Genomic DNA, 20,920 nt, shown 5'->3' on the forward strand with positions numbered 1-20,920 from the left:
ATACTATAATAAAAAATAATTCAACTTCCAGCTATGAGTTAGACACAGTGATGCCATTCATTTGAGTGTAATTAAAACAGTGGATGGATCTGATTTCAAAGACCTTCGCTGAACCCTTCTTTACCTGCTGCTTATTACCCAAGACTAACCAAAATCAAAAGCACCTTAAGATGAACTACATATAATCAACAGCAACAAGACTGCACTGAGAATCAAGAGGCGACTGGACAGTGTGAGAGGAAAGACAGTGTTTCATTAAAGGATTTCCAGAGGAAGTTCCTACCTGATGCTGTGAACTGGCTGCTTCCAAGAGTGGTCGGCCTATTTTTCCCACTGTTTACAGGTGGAGAAAACATCTACAGGAAGACACACAAACATTTTTCTCAAATGCTGTGGTACTAACACTGCACAGAGTGTGTTTAACGTTTAATGAATAAAAGGATTTTTGAAGAAAGACTTTCACATATTATTTATTAACGATACTAAAGTAATTTAAATGTAATGACCCCTAAACGCAATTAATTTTTTTAATTTTATATATATATATATATATATATATATATATATATATATATATATATATATATATATATACACTTTATGTACAAATATACAAAAACTAATGTTTGCATAAAAACTCTAACAATATAACAACGCATTTGTGAAGGTATCTATTTATGTATGCGTTTATTATACACACACATTAAAAATTCTCAAAAAATATTTTTATTTTAGATAAATTGGTGAAAATAAATATATAACAAAGTACAAACAAAGACATTTTGTGGTTTAGATATAAACAAAATAAGTACTGACCTTTTCTTATTATATATAACAAAAACCATGTGTGTGTGTGTGTGTGTGTGTGTGTGTGTGTGTGTGTGTGTGTGTGTGTGTGTGTGTATAAACATATTCGTTTAATTAGTTCAAAAGCAAACATACACAATACACATTAGATATGAAAAAAAAATGTATTATGCATTTATGTACATGTAACTTTATACTTTTCTTTATTTAAAGAGTTGGAAAATAAACTAATATACCAAAATAATAAACACAACATAAGAAAAACATGCATAAAATAACAACATATACACGTGCACATCTGTTTAAGAAGTCAATTTTTAATCTGGCAAACAAAAAATGAACAAATCCACAAAAAACAATAAGATTACAAGCATAACAAAGAAAGTAAAACTGCACATGTTAGAAGTGAGTGCCTGAACGAATGACAACAGTTGGAACTGAGCCTTGAAGATGAAGTTGAAATAATTGCTGAGTGTCTTACCGCGCTAAAATCTAGCAGATCACTCAACTCCTTATCCGTCCCGATAGCGGCAATCCGCTGCTGAGGGTTCATCCTTACGATCCTTTACTAAATCTACAAAACACAAACATCATTCCCTCAATCTGAGAGCCTGATGAGGCTGAAGCGTCATCCTAACCAGCAGCACACAGCTTATGCAAATGATGAACATCCGCAGCTTGACATTTGCTAAACATCCCCATCTCCAGTCTATAGCAGAACTTTGCGCCGGTCCCACACCTTAATACAAAACAATTATCTGGCAATCAAAACCTATCCGTTATGCGTTAAATAATGTTTAGTAGACCAAGAGCTCCCCTCACCAGTCTCGTATCACTGACAGCTTCAGTCAAGATTACGCAGTTCTTTCTGTCAATAATGGCATGCCACGAGGTGACATGGTGGAAAGGGGTATGATTTTAATGTTAGTGAGCTGGCCTGGTACGTTTTTTTTTTGGGATGACCAAACGTGGACATGTTGAGAAATACGCTGAGCTCGACGGTGTCTCACACACACACACACACACACTCACTCACTCACACATGGACCCGCAGCATCATTTTTCAACTGTATGTGTTTGATTCCTCAATGTATCAAAAGTCGCGAGCTCTCGATGAACGCACGCGGGCTGTCAAAACATCCGAAGCTACACTTTTGTTGTTATTTTGCATGAGAATGGTTACTTTACAAACAACGCCGCCGCCGCTGTTGTTGTTCGCTAATTGCCAGTTAACCTATTCATAATAGTGCCGCGACCAGCAGACGACTAAGCAAAACGCTCCGTTAACACTGTCACAACACGTTTTAACGCGGAGAATGAACAGTGCGATGTCAAGCTGCAAAAGCCGACCCCTTTCGCTCAAATATCGGCTCCCGTCTTTTCTTCTATCCCAACTTCTTTCACCCAGTCCGAAACCACTCAGAAACTCGCTGTGCATTATTTTACCTTTTCTCCTGTCAAAAATCCAACTAGGGCGATCGGGTGTGCCAGTCACGGCGTAGATTTCCTTGTCTCGCGTCGGAAAATAAATGAAATCGATATCGTTTGCGATTGTGTTTTGCAAATATCCACTATGTAACTTGCGAGTTTCCCTTAGGCAGACATTTTTGCTTGGCGATAACCGAAGCGCAGCGATGACGTTTGAAATCGTGTTCTTCCGCCAGCGCCGTAGACTCGGCTGTTCTTCAGCGTAGCGGATGGATATCATGTGTGGCGAATCATAAAGCCTGACACACAACCTTGCTAGGGGACCACTGGAGCACCTCCTAAAATCAGTTTGGTTTACCTACAAACTCCCTTCACATAAATGTAGGCTTCGTTTAGATCTATGCGTATTTTTAGGAACTGAAAATATCTGAAACATGAACATCTTAGCAGCAGGGGAACAAGTGCAGCAGCTGAAATACACAGGAGCCTTCTGAACTTATCCACACTCTTTCAGAACTATGTCGCATTTGAATAAATTGGTATTTTTGTTCTGCCTAATTTTAAATTGTATAAGAAAGCTTTGGAGCTTTGATCAAAATTTGAACACATTATGTCATTGTCATTAAAATAAATAAAATCCAGCCAACAGTTATCAAATAGCAGTTATGAATATACTGCAGTTGAATAACACAGACATCTTGCAAATAGTATTGCAAAATAGCAATGTTTCATTATGCAACCCTTGACCAACTATCTCTTCAGTATGATGCCAACTACATTAGCTTTATTCATGCATTTATTTTTATTTTTTGGCTTAGTCCCTTCATTGATTTAGGGATCGCCACAGCGGAATGAACCGCTAACCCATCCAGCATATGTTTAACTCAGCGGATGCCCCTCCAGCCACAACCCAACACTGGGAAACTACATTAGCTTATATTAAATGCAAATTTTCATTAATTATTTGTAATCAAAATGATTTTAATCTCCATTGATTCTTCAATTATTTCTTACTAAAATTTTCAAAATTCAGCCTTCAGGCACATAAACAATGACAAATTGGCATATTTTTATGCTCTATGAGAACATATTTAACAATGTGATTTACCTTTAATAATGTGCATTTTTTCTGTTTATCCGTACTGGTTCATTAAATTTAGCTCATTTTAAGTAATTTTTTTTATTGTTCTCATATAAGTATATTGTTATCTTATTAAAGATACCAAATAAATGTTTCCTTGTTCATGTTTTATTGGTCTGCAATAAATAGTAATAATAATAATTGAAAATATAACACATACACATAGGTTTATTTTCCCAGAGATGGGTTGCAGCTGGAAAAGCATCCGCTGCATAAAACATATGCTGGATAAGTTGGTGGTTCATTTCGCTGTGGCAACCCAAATAAATAAACAAAAGTTTATTTTAGATGTAACTATTATGACTTGCTATTATCATTATTGGTATTACCATTTTCAGCAATGTATAATATAGAATTGAATCTAATATAAATAATATTAAATAATAATATAAAATTTCTACAAATTCTACAAAAAACATGATTTTATATCATACATAATTCTCAGGTAACAAGCTGTTGTATATGTCACTTTTAAGATGCCAGTATGCTCATACTTTAGTGTACCTTTTTTTTTCATTCAACTTTTGTCTATTCCTGGATTCCTGGAAGACTGCAGCTCTGCAGAGTTAAGTTCCAGCCCAGCTTCAACACACTTACCTGTAGGTTTAAACAAGCATAAATCACACAATTAGTTTGATAAGGTGTGTTTAATGAGGGTTGGAACTAAACTGTGGAGAGCTTCTGTTTATCAGTTTGTTGCATACTGATTTTTATTAACATACTTTCTATTTCATTCATTCATTCATTTTCTTGTCGGTTTAGTCCCTTTATTAATCCGGGGTCGCCACAGCAGAATGAACCATCAACTTATCGAGCAAATCTTTACGCAACCCCTTCCAGCCGCAACCCATCTCTGGGAAACATCCACACACACACACACACACACTACAGACAAATTAGGTCGCTGTCTTTGGACTGTGGGGGAAACCGGAGTACCCGGAAGAAACCCATGCAAACTCCACACAAAAATGCCAACTTAGCTGAGGTTCGAACCAGTGACCTTCTTGCTGTGAGGCGACAACACTACCTACTCCGCCACTGCGTCACCTAGACTTTCTTTTTGTGTAGCCTATTTTAGAAGGCCCATAATACTGCTGTATATATGTGCAAAACAAAGATTAAATCACTGTAAGTAAAATAGAAAAATAGAAAATACTTTTATCATAAAATTAAGCAGTATAACAAGCAGCATTTTATACAAGTTCAATGAATAATACAGTGCATGTTTTTTTTAAATAACTTTACAATTAATTAGTATAGCTGTTTATGTGCTCCACTAGCTCACAATTCAATCAAAATAATGATATTCAGGATATTTAGTGACGTTCAAGAGACAGAAATAGAACACCACAGACCAAATGCTATGCAGAACATAGTCTTATGTCACTAAATCAAAATCGCGTACAAATGTACACTACAAGCCATCCTGAAAAAAGTCATAAAAATCATTTCCCAACTTTCTGAATGTAGCTATCATGGTGATGACTTTCATTATTTATAAAGGACATTTATATTCATCACAATACTCATAGTGCCACCTGTTGGTCAAAACAAACAGATTCAATACAAGATTTCTAAATCTTCTACCTGCAAATGTTACATTTATATAAGTGAATTAGCCTAGATATTAACTTGTACATAAGTTCGTTCATCTCTTATATAAACATATTTAGTACTTGTCCATGATATTTTTCTAATGCCATTTTAAAGTTATAAAATGTTTTAGAGTAACATCCAACAGTTTACATAATCTATTACATGTAAATTAGATGTATATATTTTTTAATTGCACCACTATGCATGTATTAATATCTAAAGCTTTACTAACTAACAGTCCATGATGTAAAGAGCGTATGTTTTGGCCTGGTTCTCATTGTCTGACATGTAATATTGTTTATAATACGTTTCGTTTCTTCTCTGCACATAACTTCATGTTCTGTATTTTAATATTGGTATGTCTAAACTGGGGGGAAAGGGTATTAATTCAGACTCGAAGAGCTTTTTGGTCCCTCAACAAAGCCACTCGAATTTCCCATGAGCCTCCGCGGTTCATGCTGCTGTAAGCGTGTCTGAATCAACACTGATGTTGTTTGTAAATAATACGAGATTTTAAAAGGTAAGGTCGAATTGTGTAAATCTGTTAATCTGTGATGTTTGTCTATTTGTTTCTATATACAAAGATAATAAGTGTTTCCTTTGCGGTTTCTGCGGTGTGTCGTTTCCTGCAGCGGCTAGCTATTTTTCTTGCTTTTTAGCGCGTTAGCATCCACACAGAGCCGACCAGCTTGCTAATGCTTTCCCAAATAACGCCCTTAGAAGAAAACATGTGTGTAAATGTAACTAATTTCTTAACACCTGTGCTCTTCTTCTTTCTTAATTCTTTGTTGATTTCACGTTTTAAATTGGAGACAATGGTGAGAACCTGAATTAGCATCTTAGCCGGTCTATGTCCGCAGTAACAGTCGATTGTATACTCAAGCCTGCAAGAGATGTATTATAGGTTCCACATCACTATAGCTGGCGTTTTAAACTTAACGTGACTTAGTTTTGCATAACAATATTTTGCATATACATATTAGGCGCAGCTGTTACTGCACTCTCAAACATTAGCATCCCAACAAACACATTTACGTTATAGCGATGTCTGCACAACGTTGTATTTTTTCAAAGACAATTTGCCGCTTACGTGCTTGCTACATTGTCACAACATAGAAATGTAAGAAGTGAGAAGGCTGTAGCAACATTGTCGTTGTTTTTACTACTTGTATTAATGTTTTTGTGGCAGTTTATCAATACTGCCTAGAATACAGGATAAGCAGTAATTCTTTTCCAATATTGCTTAATAATAAATATTGTTCAGTTATTTTTTAATTTAACAACTGCATGTATAAACTTTGAAGTATAAAAATGCCACACAAATGAATATAATCAAACTTTTTATTATATATTTCACAACATTTAATACATACAGTACACATCTAATCTAAGCAAACAGTATAAAATAAAGTTTAGATTTTATTCTCTCTCTCTCTCTCTCTCTCTCTCTCTCTTTATATATATATATATATATATATATATATATATATATATATATATATATATATATATATATTTATTTATTTATTTATATACACACATTTAAACAAAAGGGTAAGCAAACAAGAAAAGTAAACAAAAAATCATTAAAATGTAAATAAATAAATATATAAATTAAAATGCTGACACTGGGGAAGGATGGAGAATACAGCAGACCGGGGGGCGCAGCTGAAACCAGGCGTAGTTGTTGGTATGGAGAAAGCAGTCAGAGGAAGAAACGAATCCAACAGAGAATCCAGCTTCAGAGATCCACAGCAGACACAAGTCAAAATAGGCAGTGAACAAGAGAGGACAGATCAGAGCTTGACACAACAGGGCTACACTGGAAATGACTACTGACTAGCAAGTTTATATTGAAGCTTCAGACATTTATTGTAATTTTATTATATATGAAATCTCCAGTGAGTAGTTATGGAGCCTACTTCATTTAAATTTTTTAATAATATATCATATACTAAAATTACATACAAATAAATAAATTTAGAGATACAGGGAAAACAGGTTTGAGTTAACAGAAGTCAGAGTTAGTCTCCGAATACTTACTTACATTATGAGAAGAGAAAGAAGAGGTCCTGTAGTTGTGGCGTTGCTCGCTGTAAAATGGAATGTTAAACTTAGTGTCATTTCAATAACAGCTGTACAAAATAACAAAGTACTTTTTCATAAGCTTGGTCTATTTTCCACATTATGGACATACTGTGTTTTAGATAACATAACTGCATTTAATATGATAGTAAATATAGTAGAGTGGTATACTCTTTACATCATCTAATTCTTCTTTCCATAGATCAGGAATTACAGCAACACTGTTCTGAGGTGAATTCAACAACTGAAAACATTCTGAAAGACATGTTACATAAATAATTTGAAAACAACAGTGGGTGGGTAAACAATAGAGTTTTATGCAACTTGCGCATAATTAAAAAGAAATTATCAATGGAAGATAACCTCTATGTGAAAATAGCCTGTTGAGCAAAGAAAAAAAGTGGATTTTAAATTCCAACATCAACAGACCAATCAAAATAAATAGCGATTTAGACTAGCAGATCTTTTTATTAATAATATTAACTAGGCATTTTAACATTATTTTATATACTTTAACTTATGGGGATAGATCACCCAAAACTGACAATTCTGTCATTTAGCCTCATCCTTTACTTGTTCCAAACGCATTTACCTTTTTTTCTGCTGAACAATAAAGAAGATATATTGAATAAGCTGGAAACCTGTTAACTATTGAATTCCATTGTGTTTTTCCTACTATGAAAGCAAACGCTTACAGATTATTCAGATTATTTCTTTAAAAGACTGTCTTTAGTGTTCAACGGAATAAAGAAACTTAAAGATTTGGAATCACTTATTTTATGGGTGAATAATTTGAGTACATGTTTATTTTTGAGTGAACTTTAACGGGATGCAGTCTGCACAGAGGTGTTTTGTATTAAAAGTCAGTTTGTGTGTTTGTAAAAAGTGCGTCGGCTGGGATCGTGTGATGAAGTATCCATAACTGACTCATCACGATCGATATGGAAAAAAACTGAACTTCAAAAACATTTTTGTCCATTCGAGTAAAGACAAGGGGCAGGTAAATGATCAGGAAATGTTTTATTGAGAGATTTAACAATGTCTTTAATGTTGTCGCCGTCCACGAACGGAGTGCTGAAATGTTACTCGCTCGTAATAACTTAATTACGGCTTTTTTGTATGTGTAATGTTGGAACAGATTGTTGTCGAAATCGTAGGTTTGTTTGAATATTCACAATTTGCATATCTTAAGAAGAAATAAAGCAATACTCGTGTCTTCTCTGTGGTTGATGAATGAGGCGACGGCTTGTTGAAATTTAAACTGATTCAGCTGTGACCAGTAAATGTTGTACAGTGGTCGTCCATGCCACCTAAGCATAACCTAAAGCATGCGGCCCTCATGATTTGTAAATGGCAACATTATGACATCATTGTGACACTCTTTAGCAACAACGTAGATTCCTCAACCTTTTTGCAAGGTTGGTACAACGTTGTAGGAAGGTCGCTAGGTTGAGGCAAAAAACGTGTGTTTTTTGGGATGCCTTTGTTTAGGATTATTTATTCTAGTGGGTTTAAACCCAGGCTTTGATGTGATTTGTGGGTATGGGGTGTGTTTACCGAAATGACGACATTGCACTAATGCCTTTTGTTTACTCTTAGATGTCTGAGTTGTTTATGGAGTGTGAAGAGGAGGAGTTGGAGCCATGGCAGAAAGCAATTCCTGAAATAAATCTAATCGATCTGGATGATGATGATGAGGATGATGATGAACCAATATTCGTTGGTGAAATCTGCAGCTCCAAGCCTGCAGCCCAAACAAAATCAGGTATTGCGCTTTTTTGGGATTCAGTAACTTCTTTTCCTGTCATGTACTTGTGGTGATTTTGTTTCTCTTGATCCTCAGTAGCCGCTAACCAACAGAACCAGCGAAATGTCCCAGTTCAGAAACCTGCAACGGTGACTACAGTGCAAAATACACCGCAAGCCCCGCTGAACCCTCCTAGGGTGGCTGCAGGTCCTACAATCATGGTCAGAAGTACAGCTCCATCAGGAGGAAACCCTATCCTCATCCCTCTCAACACAACTCTAGGACCACAAACAGCCCCACAACCCATTATTATTAACAATCAGGTAACCTCATATCAAACTTGTTTACTTCTGATTTGTGATTTTGGGGTCAAATGCAAAGCACAGAAGTTTGTGTGCTAATTTTCATCAGCTGAGGTAAACGTTTCTAAAATCAACACAAGTTAAAAAAAACATCCATACTGCAATACACGGGTGTCAAACTCAGCTCTGCAGAGTTTAGCTTTAACCCTGATTAAACACACCTGATCAAACTAACTGTGGCTGCATAGAAAATCGCCTACTACACCATAGGCACTGCATTTGAACTTGAATTTACTACTCAACATTTAGCAAAATATGTTCTATACATTATGAATGTGAGTCAGATGTTCTACATCCACCATTTTGTCATGATCACATGTCCTACCCACGTCAGTTGTGTCACTTCACTCCTAACAATGAATTCAGTGTGCATAATGGGATTGCACAGTGTGCATCAGATGCACTTCAGAATCTTACTACTCTCGCATACTGCTTTTCGAATTCTATGAATTCAGAATTACTACTCTGCTCGCATACTATTTTTAGCAAACTATAGCTGCGTCCTAAATCGCGTACTTATGCACTATTCTACGCCATTTTGTAGTATAAATAGTGTAAGTAGTGCGTTCACACTGAAAACTCTAAAAATAATAAGTGCACTTTAATTACCCGGATGATGCACTCATTCAGCCGGTAAAATGAAGTGTGTAATGATGGACACTTCACGCATTCAACGACCGCAGGTTTGCTCACGTAGCGGAAGGGGCGGAGCTTTCGAGCGCACATGTTGAATAACTTTTATTTATTTTGGATGGTGAAAGCAAAATTCTCCTACGAGAGTGATTATGTCGCTTCCCGATAGTGAATGCGGTTATACTCATGGCTGCTATTATTTGATATTTTGGTTGTTTATTTCACAGATTTGGCAACTGTCAAATGTCATCAGAGAAACGGTTTGAATTTCCGCTTAGTAAAAAAATATTAGTCTTCCATTTGGGACGACACTACATACATGTACTATGCTGTTGAGTGTGTAAGTGCATAAGTACATAGTGCATGAGTGCATACAGGGTTCAACGTTAAGGATTTTTTTTTACTGGCCCAATCGGACCAGTGGTTCAGATTTTTACTTGCCCTGCCAATATTTTCACTGGCGCCACCAAAAAAAAAAGTTAATAGCTATTTCTTAGCCACAAATAAAAAAAAATTTGTCAATGTTTGTAAATATACAATTTTAATATTTTTAAAAATGTAATAAATGTGTAATGTGCAAAATTCAAAGTGTTTTGAAACAAAAGATGGCTAAAGACCTGCCAAACTGACAGCAAACTGTACAAAAGATCACTTAATTTTTTTTTGTCGTGGTGTACCCTCATATATGTCTGCTTCCAAGACGTTAGAAACAAATGTTTTCCTTTAGCATCATCATTTGATGTTACCACCATCATGTTGCTGTCTCTTCGCTGTACTAATAACATGCTCATAACATTCAATCAGATAAGAAGAACCGAGAAGGTAGCATTTGAAGGCTTATAAATACGAACTGTTTCTTAATTCTCAAACTGTATTTGCTCGCAATTTTCAAATAGTCACAGGCAAATTAAACTTTAGTAACAAGGCAGCAGTGGCCCGATCGGGCCAGTAACGATCCTGTCTACTGTCCTGGGCATCTCACACCCTGGCCCCGCGCCATCGGGCAGTCCTTATTGTTAAGCCCTGGCATAGTGTATAGTGTGCCATTTGAGACGCAGCTTATATAGTATGGAAGTTTGGGATTTCGGGTGCAGCTTGAGTCTTTCAGGCTTGTTTGAAACCAACAGGTGAAGCCTGTAGGTAAAGCACTGCACTTTTTACTCTATAGACTTCCATTCATACTAATGCCATTGCGGCAGACTGGAAATACAAGCTTGTGCGTCAAATTTTGCATGTTGCTGCATTGAAAAGGTCAAGCTTGGTGTACTCTGACCTGCGAGATCATATCACGTGACTGTGCAGGGCCGGAGTGGGACTCCTTTTCAGCCCTGGAGTTTCAAGACTTAGACCGGCCCACCTCAGTTCATGACTGACTATATTAAAATAACGTCATTTCCAATTCAGTTTCTAATGACACTACAACATCTTTTTCAAGGAAACAGCTGCTTTAGAACTTCAAATGTTTTTCATAAATATGAGAAGATTAAAGGTTAGCTAAATCTCCAACACTATTCTTTAAAACATCACAATGTCCTTTTCTGCAATATCTGAATATATATTCTGAGCAAAATATTCTGTGTTCTTTATAGATATCCAGTCCTTTGTAACAGTGGTCACACAAAAAAAAAAAAAAATGTATATATATATATATATATATATATATATATATATATATATATATATATATATATATATATATATATATATGTACTCCCAGGTGCTGTACGAATTTGCTCGAAATAACGCAAAAACAACCAATTTTCACTTTTTAGTGGAATATGTGTGTCCTAATAGTGTTTTTAGCAGTGTGTGACACACATACGATTGTCAACAGCTCAAATAATGTGTTTTGGTGTTTCATGACTCTTTAAGTTTGTTGGAGCATAGTTGGAACTAAACTTTGCAGGGCTGCGGAAAAAAATGCTGTAACACATAGGTCTCAAACTCTTTACCCCTAATCAAACACAGCTGATCCAACTAATCAAGGTGTTCAAGACTACTAGAGTAGAGACTATTTAGCAGGTGTGAGTTGGAGGTGGTTGGAGCTAAACTCTGTAGAGCTTAGGCCCTTCAGGAGTTGAGTTTGAGACCACTGCTGTAAAATGTTACACAGAAACAAAGTATAAAAACAATACCTCAACATTCTGAAGGCTCAAACACACACACACACACACACACAAAAAGCTTTCAAGTAATTCTTGAAAACACCAAAACAAAAAGTTGGGGCTTGGCTAATATGAGGTAAAGCTTTTTCTTGCATTTTGAAGCGATATCTGCAAAGAGACTATTACCATCTGTTTTTATCTGGTCCTAGGTATAGTCAAATAAGATTGATTAAATTGGCATTGTCATGCTTTCACTATGGCTGTGTAACCCTGCCAGTCCTACACCACCTAACCCGCTTTGAGCTTCGAACCGGCAACCTTCTGCATGGGAGTCGGTGCTCTACCAAGGAGGCTAAAGACCATGGCCTCTAGCGTCTGTTGCTAGAGCACCTTTAGTGGTCACAGGTGTGAGGTTTTACCTGCACAGCATTTACTAGCTGGCCTCAGTTACACTCACCCCCCTAAACCTCACTCCCATCGGGGTCACGGCACCAATGTAACTCCCCCAGTTCTACACCACCCAACCCGCTTCGAGCTGGGATCGAACCAGCGATCTTCCGCATGGGAGTCGGTTGCTCTAACAAGGAGGCTAAAGACCATGGCCTCTAGCGTCTGTCGTTAGAGCACCTTTAGAGGTCAGAGAAGTGAGGTTTTACCTGCACAGCACTTACTAGCTGGCCTTTGTTACTCTCACCCCCCTAAACCTCACTCCCATCCGGGTCACGGCAGCAATGAAACCCCGCTAGTCCTACACCACCCAACCCACTTCGAGCTGGGATCGAACCAGCGATCTTCCGCATGGGAGTCAGTTGCTCTAACAAGGAGGCTAAAGACCATGGCCTCTACATCTGTCGCTAGAGCACCTTTAGCGGTCAGAGGAGTGAGGTTTTACCTGCACAGCACTTACTAGCTGGCTTCTGTTACACTCACCACTCTAAACCTCACTCCAATCTGGGTCACGGCACCAATGTAACCCCGCCAGTCCCACACCACCCAATCCGCTTCGAGCTGGAATCAAAACAGCGAACTTCCGCATGGGAGTCGGTTGCTCTAACAAGGAGGCTAAAGACCACGGCCTTTAGCGTCTGTCGCTAGAGCACCTTTAGAGGTCAGAGGAGTGAGGTTTTACCTGCACAGCACTTACTAGCTGGCCTTCGTTACACTCACCACTCTAAACCTCACTGCAATACGGGTCACGGCACCAATGTAACCCCGCCAGTCCTACACCACCCAACATACTCCGAGCTGGGATCTAACCGGCGATCTTCCACATGGAGTTCCTTTAGAGGTCAGAGGAGTGAGGTTTTACCTGCACAGCACTTACTAGCTGGCCTCCGTTACAGCTGCATGAGGTTGAAAAAAATTAACATGCCAATTTTTTTTTCTACATTATATGTTTCAATTTGAATACAAATTCATCAGATGGTTTACATAGCTTTTTTTTTTTTTTTAAAGAATTAGTAATTTTAGACTGACGGGATGATTTTATAGGGGTGTGCATTTCATAAAATAAGATTAACAAATTATTAGCATAGGTAAATACATTAAAGCAAAGATAAATTTTTTAATTAAATACACAGTCCCTGCGTTTTATTTGAAGAATCTAACAGTATTCAGGTACAGAAATTGAATAATCAGAAGTAAAACAACACTGTATGATCATGATAAACTGATGAATAAATTGATTGTAAACTTTCACTCTTATGGTTATCACATGTTTTGAAGTGTGGTACCCAATCATTGCCCTCCTGACTAATTTAGATGCACACATTGTGATGCAATGCTAAAACAATATGGGGCTTTTTATAACTTATGACCTCATGCTTTTTTTTAAATCACATACAGAGCTGGTTTCTTAGCCTACTAAGAAACCTGGTACCATTACAGCATACAACGTAATTGCCAAACTTGTTAGATAATCCTAAAGCATTGAAGTGTATTTTTCTCCCAAAAAATGGGTAGGGTAGCAGACTAGAAAACACAAAAGCCCTGGGATGTCAGGCAAGTAGTTTTGTGAGCCCTGCAGAGTGTAAATGATAAAAGAATACAAAATTTTGGGTGAACTGTCCCTTTAATTTAACTCTGTGGTTCAGATGATTTCAGATCTACACTGGTAGTTTCAATTTAATAAATTTTTTTGTTAGATGGATTGAAGTATTTACCTAATGGCTTTTCTGGATAGATGTAAATGTAGCTAATATGGATGTAAATACATTTTCTATAAATATGTGCCACAGAATTATTCCCAACATTTTATAGACTTATAGGCTGGTGGGTGCGAAAAGATTTGGTCCTGGTCCTCAATGCACAGGACAGTGATGACACCAAAATGTAGCTATTCATAATTGTGAAGATCAATTATTGATTTTACTCAACACATATGCTTGCAATCTGTCACAGACTACATATAAATAGATCAAAATCAGACATTAAAAGAATCAGACATTTGTCATTATTAGATTGATTTTTCTCTTGCATTATATTCGACTTTATATTGACTAGAGTAGTTTATTCTGCCACTGGCGCTCTAAATGTTTAATCTCACACTGTGACTACAGGCATTCAATGGATCTACAGAAAAGCAGCACGCACAACTCTTTCACTTTCTATGAAAGAAAAAACTTAAAATGCTTTTAGAATTTAATATCTTTAATTGCAATATGGTCATCTTAATCAGTAGTTCCCAGTTCCAGTCCCTAGAACCCCTCTGTCTTGCAAACTTATGTATTTCTTTGAAAAAAATCTAAATCTAAATGGATGTAATAGTGCTTGATATAAATGATGTACCTGTGCATTTCATTATTTTGTAAAAAATTATTTGACCTAAAAATCTTTTATTAAATACCATAACCTACCCCCCATGACCGACTTCTGGGCTGCATCTGAAATCGCCTACTACTCAGTAGGTACTGCATTTGAATTTAAACATACTACTCATCCGTTAGAAAAGTACGATTTATACATTGTGAATGTGAGTAGTATTAATGGAACTCGGACATACTACATCTGCCTTTTTGTCATCATCACGTGACCTACCTGGATCAGTTGTCGCTTCATTCATGAATTTTCTTGTGGTGCATCATGGGGTAGTGTACATTGGATGCACACTTAAGAATATCGCTAGAATTAGGCTATCCGGGTGGACAATTATAATTTCCATTTAGTGGCAACTTAGGCAAATCAAATTCAGATCATTAGGCTTGTAAACACATTGCATATAAGCTTTTCTTACTTAATTTTTTTTGTCGTTTCTAGTCCAAATGCCTAAAAAATTATGAATCAAGATGCATTATTCAGACAAGCAAAAATTTTATCTTGATTTCATAAATAATCCATCAATGTGAAGTGAGTTTTGCCTTAAAACAAGGTAAATAATCTGCCAATAGGGTAAGCTTAATCTCATGTCAAAAGGAAAAACAAGATTATTTTGCTTATACCAATAGCAGATTAATTTGATTGTTTTAACGAAAAACTTACTTCACTTTGACATTATTTCTAAAAAAACAAGACCATATTTTTGCTTCTCTAGAAAATGCTTCACGATTTATGTTTGTTTAGATATTTGGCATGAAACAGGACAAACAATCTTAGTAAGAAAAGCATTTTTTGCTGTTCAGAGAGATCCATGAACTGATCCGTGTGTGTCTAAAAGAGAATGGCAAACCATAATATATTTGTTGTATCATGTTAACATCATAACGGCACATTCTTTTTTCGTTATTCTCAGAATTACAATCAATTGTTATAATTAGTGTTATAACAATGTATTGTCCTAATGTGTGTTTTCTTTATGCCATTTCATATCTTTTAACTGTTTACTTGGTTCTGAAATAGAGAGGGACTTTGTCACAATGTTGCATTTTCTTTTTGGTTTGGGTTACTTTCAACATTTCAAAGACCATAAATAGTGTTTGAGTGTGAATACAACAATCATCCTGTTGGTCAGAGTGCACCTGTAAAGTTTCTCTGAGTCGTCCATCAACATTAATGGACCATTTTGCTCTGTTGGCTTATTGTGGCTTTATCAGTAGCCGTCATGACATGCATAGGTATGTAGCCGTCATTCATCAAGAGGTGCTCTTTGGATTTCAGCTGTGATAAATGATGTTCTCAGAATCAGACACTGCTGCTTTTCAAGCGACACATTACTTGTTAGGGATACTAATGATTACTCGATGATTGATTAATTGTTGATAAGGCTTATAATCGATAGACCTTATCGATGACTGATTAAGCATGGAAATTTAGAGTTTAAGTTATGCTCTGCACTGTGAAACACATCCTAGACTTCACACACGACGCAGCATTATCAAGTTCTGCAGTTTACGTTAAGTTACTCTCTGGACATTGCATATTTGGAGACGCATTACCTGCTGTGTAGTGATCCATGGAACTCCGTTAATGGCGTGATTTAGATAAGATCAATCGATGATTATGCAAACCTTAACTGCTTTCTCTAAAATATGAAGGTGTTTTTTTCAGACAGTCTGACACAAAAAGCACATCCACTTCTTTTTAAAAAAATGTGCATTATGGTCATACTTGCAGAGATTGATGTGGGGTTCAATTCTTAAAGCACACGCAGCATTACTTGATCATTAATTTAAATGATCATCAGTCACATGATTTTGTTGCAATTGACATCCTTGTTGCTTATGTTATGGTATAAAGTCTGTTAGTCCACTGTGTCAGATTGCTTTCTTGATTTGTCTCAATTTTTGTCTCATTCACCCCATCGAGGCGATCTCAGATAAGTTGTTTAGGTCTGGATCCAAGAGCTGTTGCCATTTTCAAGCCTATGCAAACTAAACCAACAGAGAAAATGTGCCAGATTCCAAACCAAATGCTCTAAACCAGTGGTTCTCTACCATTTCCCTCAACACTGCACTTTTTCATACCTCCTTAGTTAAACACACCTGATTCAACTCGTCAGTTCATTAACTGAGGCTTTAAAGAGCCCATATTATACATGAAATAGGGTCATATTTTGGTTGTAAGGGTCTCCAACAACAGTCTAATATGCATGCAAGGTCAAAAAACACTTTCATGGTCTTATAATCTGCATTTATTTTTACCTAATTATTCCAGCGTCTCCCGTATGAATCGTTCAGTGATTCATTTGTTCCCAAACCCCTCCTTAGCGAGAAGCTAATCTGCGCTGATTGGACCAATGACAGTCTGTTGCGATTGGTCAACTGCCTTCAGTGAGAGAGTGAAATGCCAAACAGCTAATCAGCAATATAAAAGTAATCACAGTTCATACACGCTCGATAGTGTAGGTGTGAATTTTAGCTGCCAGTGGGTCAATGTAAATACAGTCGATGGACTTGAAAATACAGACAACTAACTATTTTATTGAGCAAAAACTCCAAAAACAGTTGAGGGGATCTCCTAGCTTCTCACTCTGCTCTTTTCACAGACACACACACAAACATCCATATTTCCCTTGTCCTTGCGCACGCGCACACACACACAAAAACACACACACACACACCTCCGGACGACAACGCGCGTGCACACAAACACACACACATACCTATGGACGACAGCGCAAGCACACACACACACACGCACGCACGCACGCACACACTACCCTCGTCCACAGAGCTCCGTAAACAAAGCAGCACGCGTCGCGTTTTTAACGTGACTTTGCATGCGATAAGAGAATATAGCCAGTTAACCTGATACAGTACACGCGCTTACAAGTAACAAATCACAACTAAATACATTTGCAAGCTAGAGTAAACGAGGCAACAACTTTAATCGCACATACTTACACTTGAGAAATGGAGGAAGAAACCCATCCTGACGTCCATCAGTAAGTCACTCTTAACTGATTCTTCCTTTCACAAACGCCGATGAAGTATTCTTTGTAGCATGTAGTTTCCAGAAGTTTCCAGTAGTTTCCAACTGCTTGGCTATAATGCTGAGTTTTCATCTTTGGGTAGAGAGTCGATAATATCCATCTGCAGTGTGACTTCAATCGACCGGCATGTTTGTGTGTGTTTGTGGGTGTGTTTGTGTGTTTGTGGGTGTGTGTGTGTGTCTGGGTTTCTATGTTAGAGGGCGGGGCCTCAGGTTTGAAATCTCCCAGGTTTGCGCGTGCACGTGAATAACTTGGTTTCGTTCGTATGTCATGGCGAAACACCTAATGACTCGGTATCAAGGCGACTCGTTTGTTAGATGAATCAACCGTTTTAAACACTGTACTCTTAGAGATTTAAGCCTTAGCTGGGTACTTCACTTCACTTAGAGCTGTTACACACTACATGGAAGGGAATTTTCCAAAACCCATAATATGGGCTCTTTAAAACTTGAATGGAGACATGTAAAATGTGCAGCTCTTGAGGGGCTCCAGGAACGTGGTTGAGAACCACTGTTGTTGATGGGCCATATGTGAGAAGGCATATAGAATGTCTGTTTCATCATGATTCTAAGTCTTTATTTAATATTAGTAATCATTTCCTTATTGTTTCACCAGGGTTACATTGTGGCGTCACCACAGAATCTCAACAGCAACACCTCCTTCATCAGCTCATTAGGGTCACAGTATCCTCCGGGAACCACTTTTACTGTTGTGCAAGGTATAAATGTTTCTATGTGAATATTTTTTCTACTGTTAAAAAATGTTGTGGTCTGTAATTGTAATATTATTAAAACTGGTTATGCACAAAATATTTGAGTTTTGGCTGAAATAGATGGGCAAAATATGAGTCGAGAAAATTGCTCTGCTAGATTGCACTACCCAGCAGTGTTCAGCTCTCTGGTTTCACTCTCCTTCCAGACCTAGGCACAATCAAAACACAAACACAAAGTTTTGTGTTTACATGAAGGGGTAGGGGTGACCCCATTCTCTTTAGCTTGAAGGCGTAGGGCTAAGGGGAAGGGCTAGATAGAAACATATAGTGGCTAAGAATAAGCTTTTTACAGTGTCTGCTATAATGTTAATGTTGTTTTTGTGTGTTTAGGTGAATATGGTGTAAATGTTTTCACACGGTGTAAAAGCACGATCTTATTGCCATATTATATCGTTATTATAACACAATATCAGTGCCTTCAGTGATTTCCTGAAGATAAATACCAAAAAATAACGCACCTGTAATAACTACAGCAGTCACAATTGTCTGATCTTATATAAAGTAAGAGATTGTGATGACATATAATGATGTGTGCAGATACTGTAGTGGTGTCCCATTTCTTAGAGGTAAAATTTGAAGCTCTTCTTCCTTACACTCTTTTTAAGGACCAAGGGGAAGGGATTAAAAAAATAAAATTGGGATTGGGCCATAGTCTGACATTGGATGTGGAAAGTACTGCCCTGTGCTACGCTATTAAACCTATTTATTTCAATGGCTTTCGCTGCACAAGGGTAGTTTGTCGCTGTGCCGACTAAAGCCATTGTCACAGTTAAAAATGGCTCAATATTCTGCTCTGTGGATTTGTAAACATATGCTTTATCTGTGCATAAATTACCTTAAAAGCAGTGTCCTCTCAAACAGCACATCAACAGTATTACTAATGTGCTGTCATGGAAACGCTGTTAAAACGAAGCATCTCTACTTGCTCAAGGCCAATAAAATTTTGCTGCCAATAAAATTATTGTATAGTTTTACCTTTTTTGTTAGTTTATTTTAAGTTAAGTTAAATTTTAAAAAGTCTTACAAAATGACTTTACACCACTTCATTAAATAAGAACGCATTATTTAATTTTTTTAAAAATTTCGTCCAAGTGCATTCAGAATTTTTTTTTTCCGCTTGGGCTGCTCGATATTGGAAAAAAACTGACATTGCAATATTTTAATTCATTGCGATTTGTTTAAATTGCGATTAAAAATGTAATTTCACCAAATTATTTGAACAGCTTGTAAATAATTCATCATTTTAGATCGATTGTGATGATTCTGTAGAAGCGCATATCTGAATAAAATATAATCAAACAAATTACAAGCAAAGTTAAATACAACAGAGAAAAGATGCAAATAAACAATAATTTATTATTTTTCTTGGGAGTTGAACAGTATTCAGAAGCAAAAATTAAATAATCACGTATAGTTTTGTAAAATACTCACATTTTAAAGTAAAGTCAACTTAACGCTTTAAAGGGGAAAATTTTTATCACCTCTTTGAAAAAAACTAATCGCTATAAAAAGAATGGGTTTATTTACATTTAAAAAATACAGTCAACTTATCCCTTTACTATTATTGGGTTTGCTCTTTTTTTTAAGTAGTCAACTAATCTCTTTAAAAAAAACGTTTACTTACCTTTTTTGTTTAAAGTATCATTATAACACTGTATTGTGTTGAGTAAATAATTGTATAATGCACAATTTATCTTTAAGCTACAAACGTTTAATTTATTGTGCCCAAATGGCTTAAAGTTGCTTTAACTTCTTACAGTCACAGGCCTTAAAAACATGTGCAAATAATAAACTTTCACTTTAAGGTTGAAGTTTGTGTTTATTTCACTATGTTGTTAATTGTAATGTCTGGTCAGCTATAACCCAGACTGTTGCAGATCCCTGCGATGGGACTATTGCAGAATCGCACATTGCAATATAGATGCTAAAACAATATATTGTGCAGCACTAGTTTCCACCCTGAAATTCTAATTTTAATGCATCTGTAATAAAAACAGTGCTACTGTAAATTGTTGTTGCTTTTTATTATATTGTATTTTGATTATTAAAAAATAAATTAATCTGTCCCCATATGTTTGAATTAGGATTTAATTTGTTTTCTGTACTTTGTTTTTTAAACAGCTGGTCAGCAGATAGTGCCACAGGTCAGTGTTGCACCAAAGCCAGGGGTGATTCACAGGCCTCAAGTGAAGCTCATCCAAGACAATGTAGTGACCTTGTCCAATGTACAAGCCCCAGCTAACCATTCTTCTCAGTCCCGCACTATTTCAGTTTCTCAAAACACACCAGGGATCATCCCAACAACACTACTAAAACCGAAAACCTCATCCATGCAGATTATGAACAGTAGAGGTGAGCCTGCTTGTGTGTGGTGTAGT

General features: G+C 36.7%; 2 protein-coding genes across 16 annotated transcripts in view; one reads left to right on the forward strand and one right to left on the reverse strand.

The window, feature by feature from the left end:
• tcf12 (transcription factor 12) overlaps positions 1-2,423 on the reverse strand; it is a 192,666-nt gene extending 190,243 nt beyond the window's left edge. For all 8 annotated transcript variants that reach the window (XM_087259091.1, XM_087259090.1, XM_087259087.1 and 5 more), the window contains exons 1-3: positions 2,254-2,423; positions 1,289-1,381; positions 284-356 (exon numbers count right to left, since the gene is read on the reverse strand). In XM_087259091.1, coding sequence (XP_087115217.1) covers positions 284-356; positions 1,289-1,360 — 145 coding nt within the window. In that variant the 5' untranslated portion in view covers positions 1,361-1,381; positions 2,254-2,423. The remainder of the gene's footprint in view (positions 1-283; positions 357-1,288; positions 1,382-2,253) is intronic.
• Positions 2,424-5,383: 2,960 nt separating this feature from the next.
• The window catches only part of znf280d (zinc finger protein 280D), a 38,344-nt gene continuing 22,807 nt past the window's right edge, over positions 5,384-20,920 (forward strand). For 4 of the 8 annotated variants that reach the window (XM_087261871.1, XM_087261872.1, XM_087261873.1 and 1 more), the window contains exons 1-5: positions 5,384-5,492; positions 8,657-8,822; positions 8,901-9,127; positions 18,386-18,488; positions 20,664-20,894. In XM_087261871.1, the coding sequence (XP_087117997.1) occupies positions 8,657-8,822; positions 8,901-9,127; positions 18,386-18,488; positions 20,664-20,894 (727 nt within the window). In that variant the 5' untranslated portion in view covers positions 5,384-5,492. The remainder of the gene's footprint in view (positions 5,493-8,656; positions 8,823-8,900; positions 9,128-18,385; positions 18,489-20,663; positions 20,895-20,920) is intronic. The other 4 variants (XM_087261874.1, XM_087261876.1, XM_087261877.1 and 1 more) reach the window with 1 other exon arrangement.

Source organism: Danio rerio, chromosome 7, assembly GCF_052040795.2.
Source record: "Danio rerio strain M-AB ecotype USA chromosome 7, GRCz13ab, whole genome shotgun sequence".
Taxonomy (NCBI): Eukaryota; Metazoa; Chordata; class Actinopteri; order Cypriniformes; family Danionidae; genus Danio; species Danio rerio.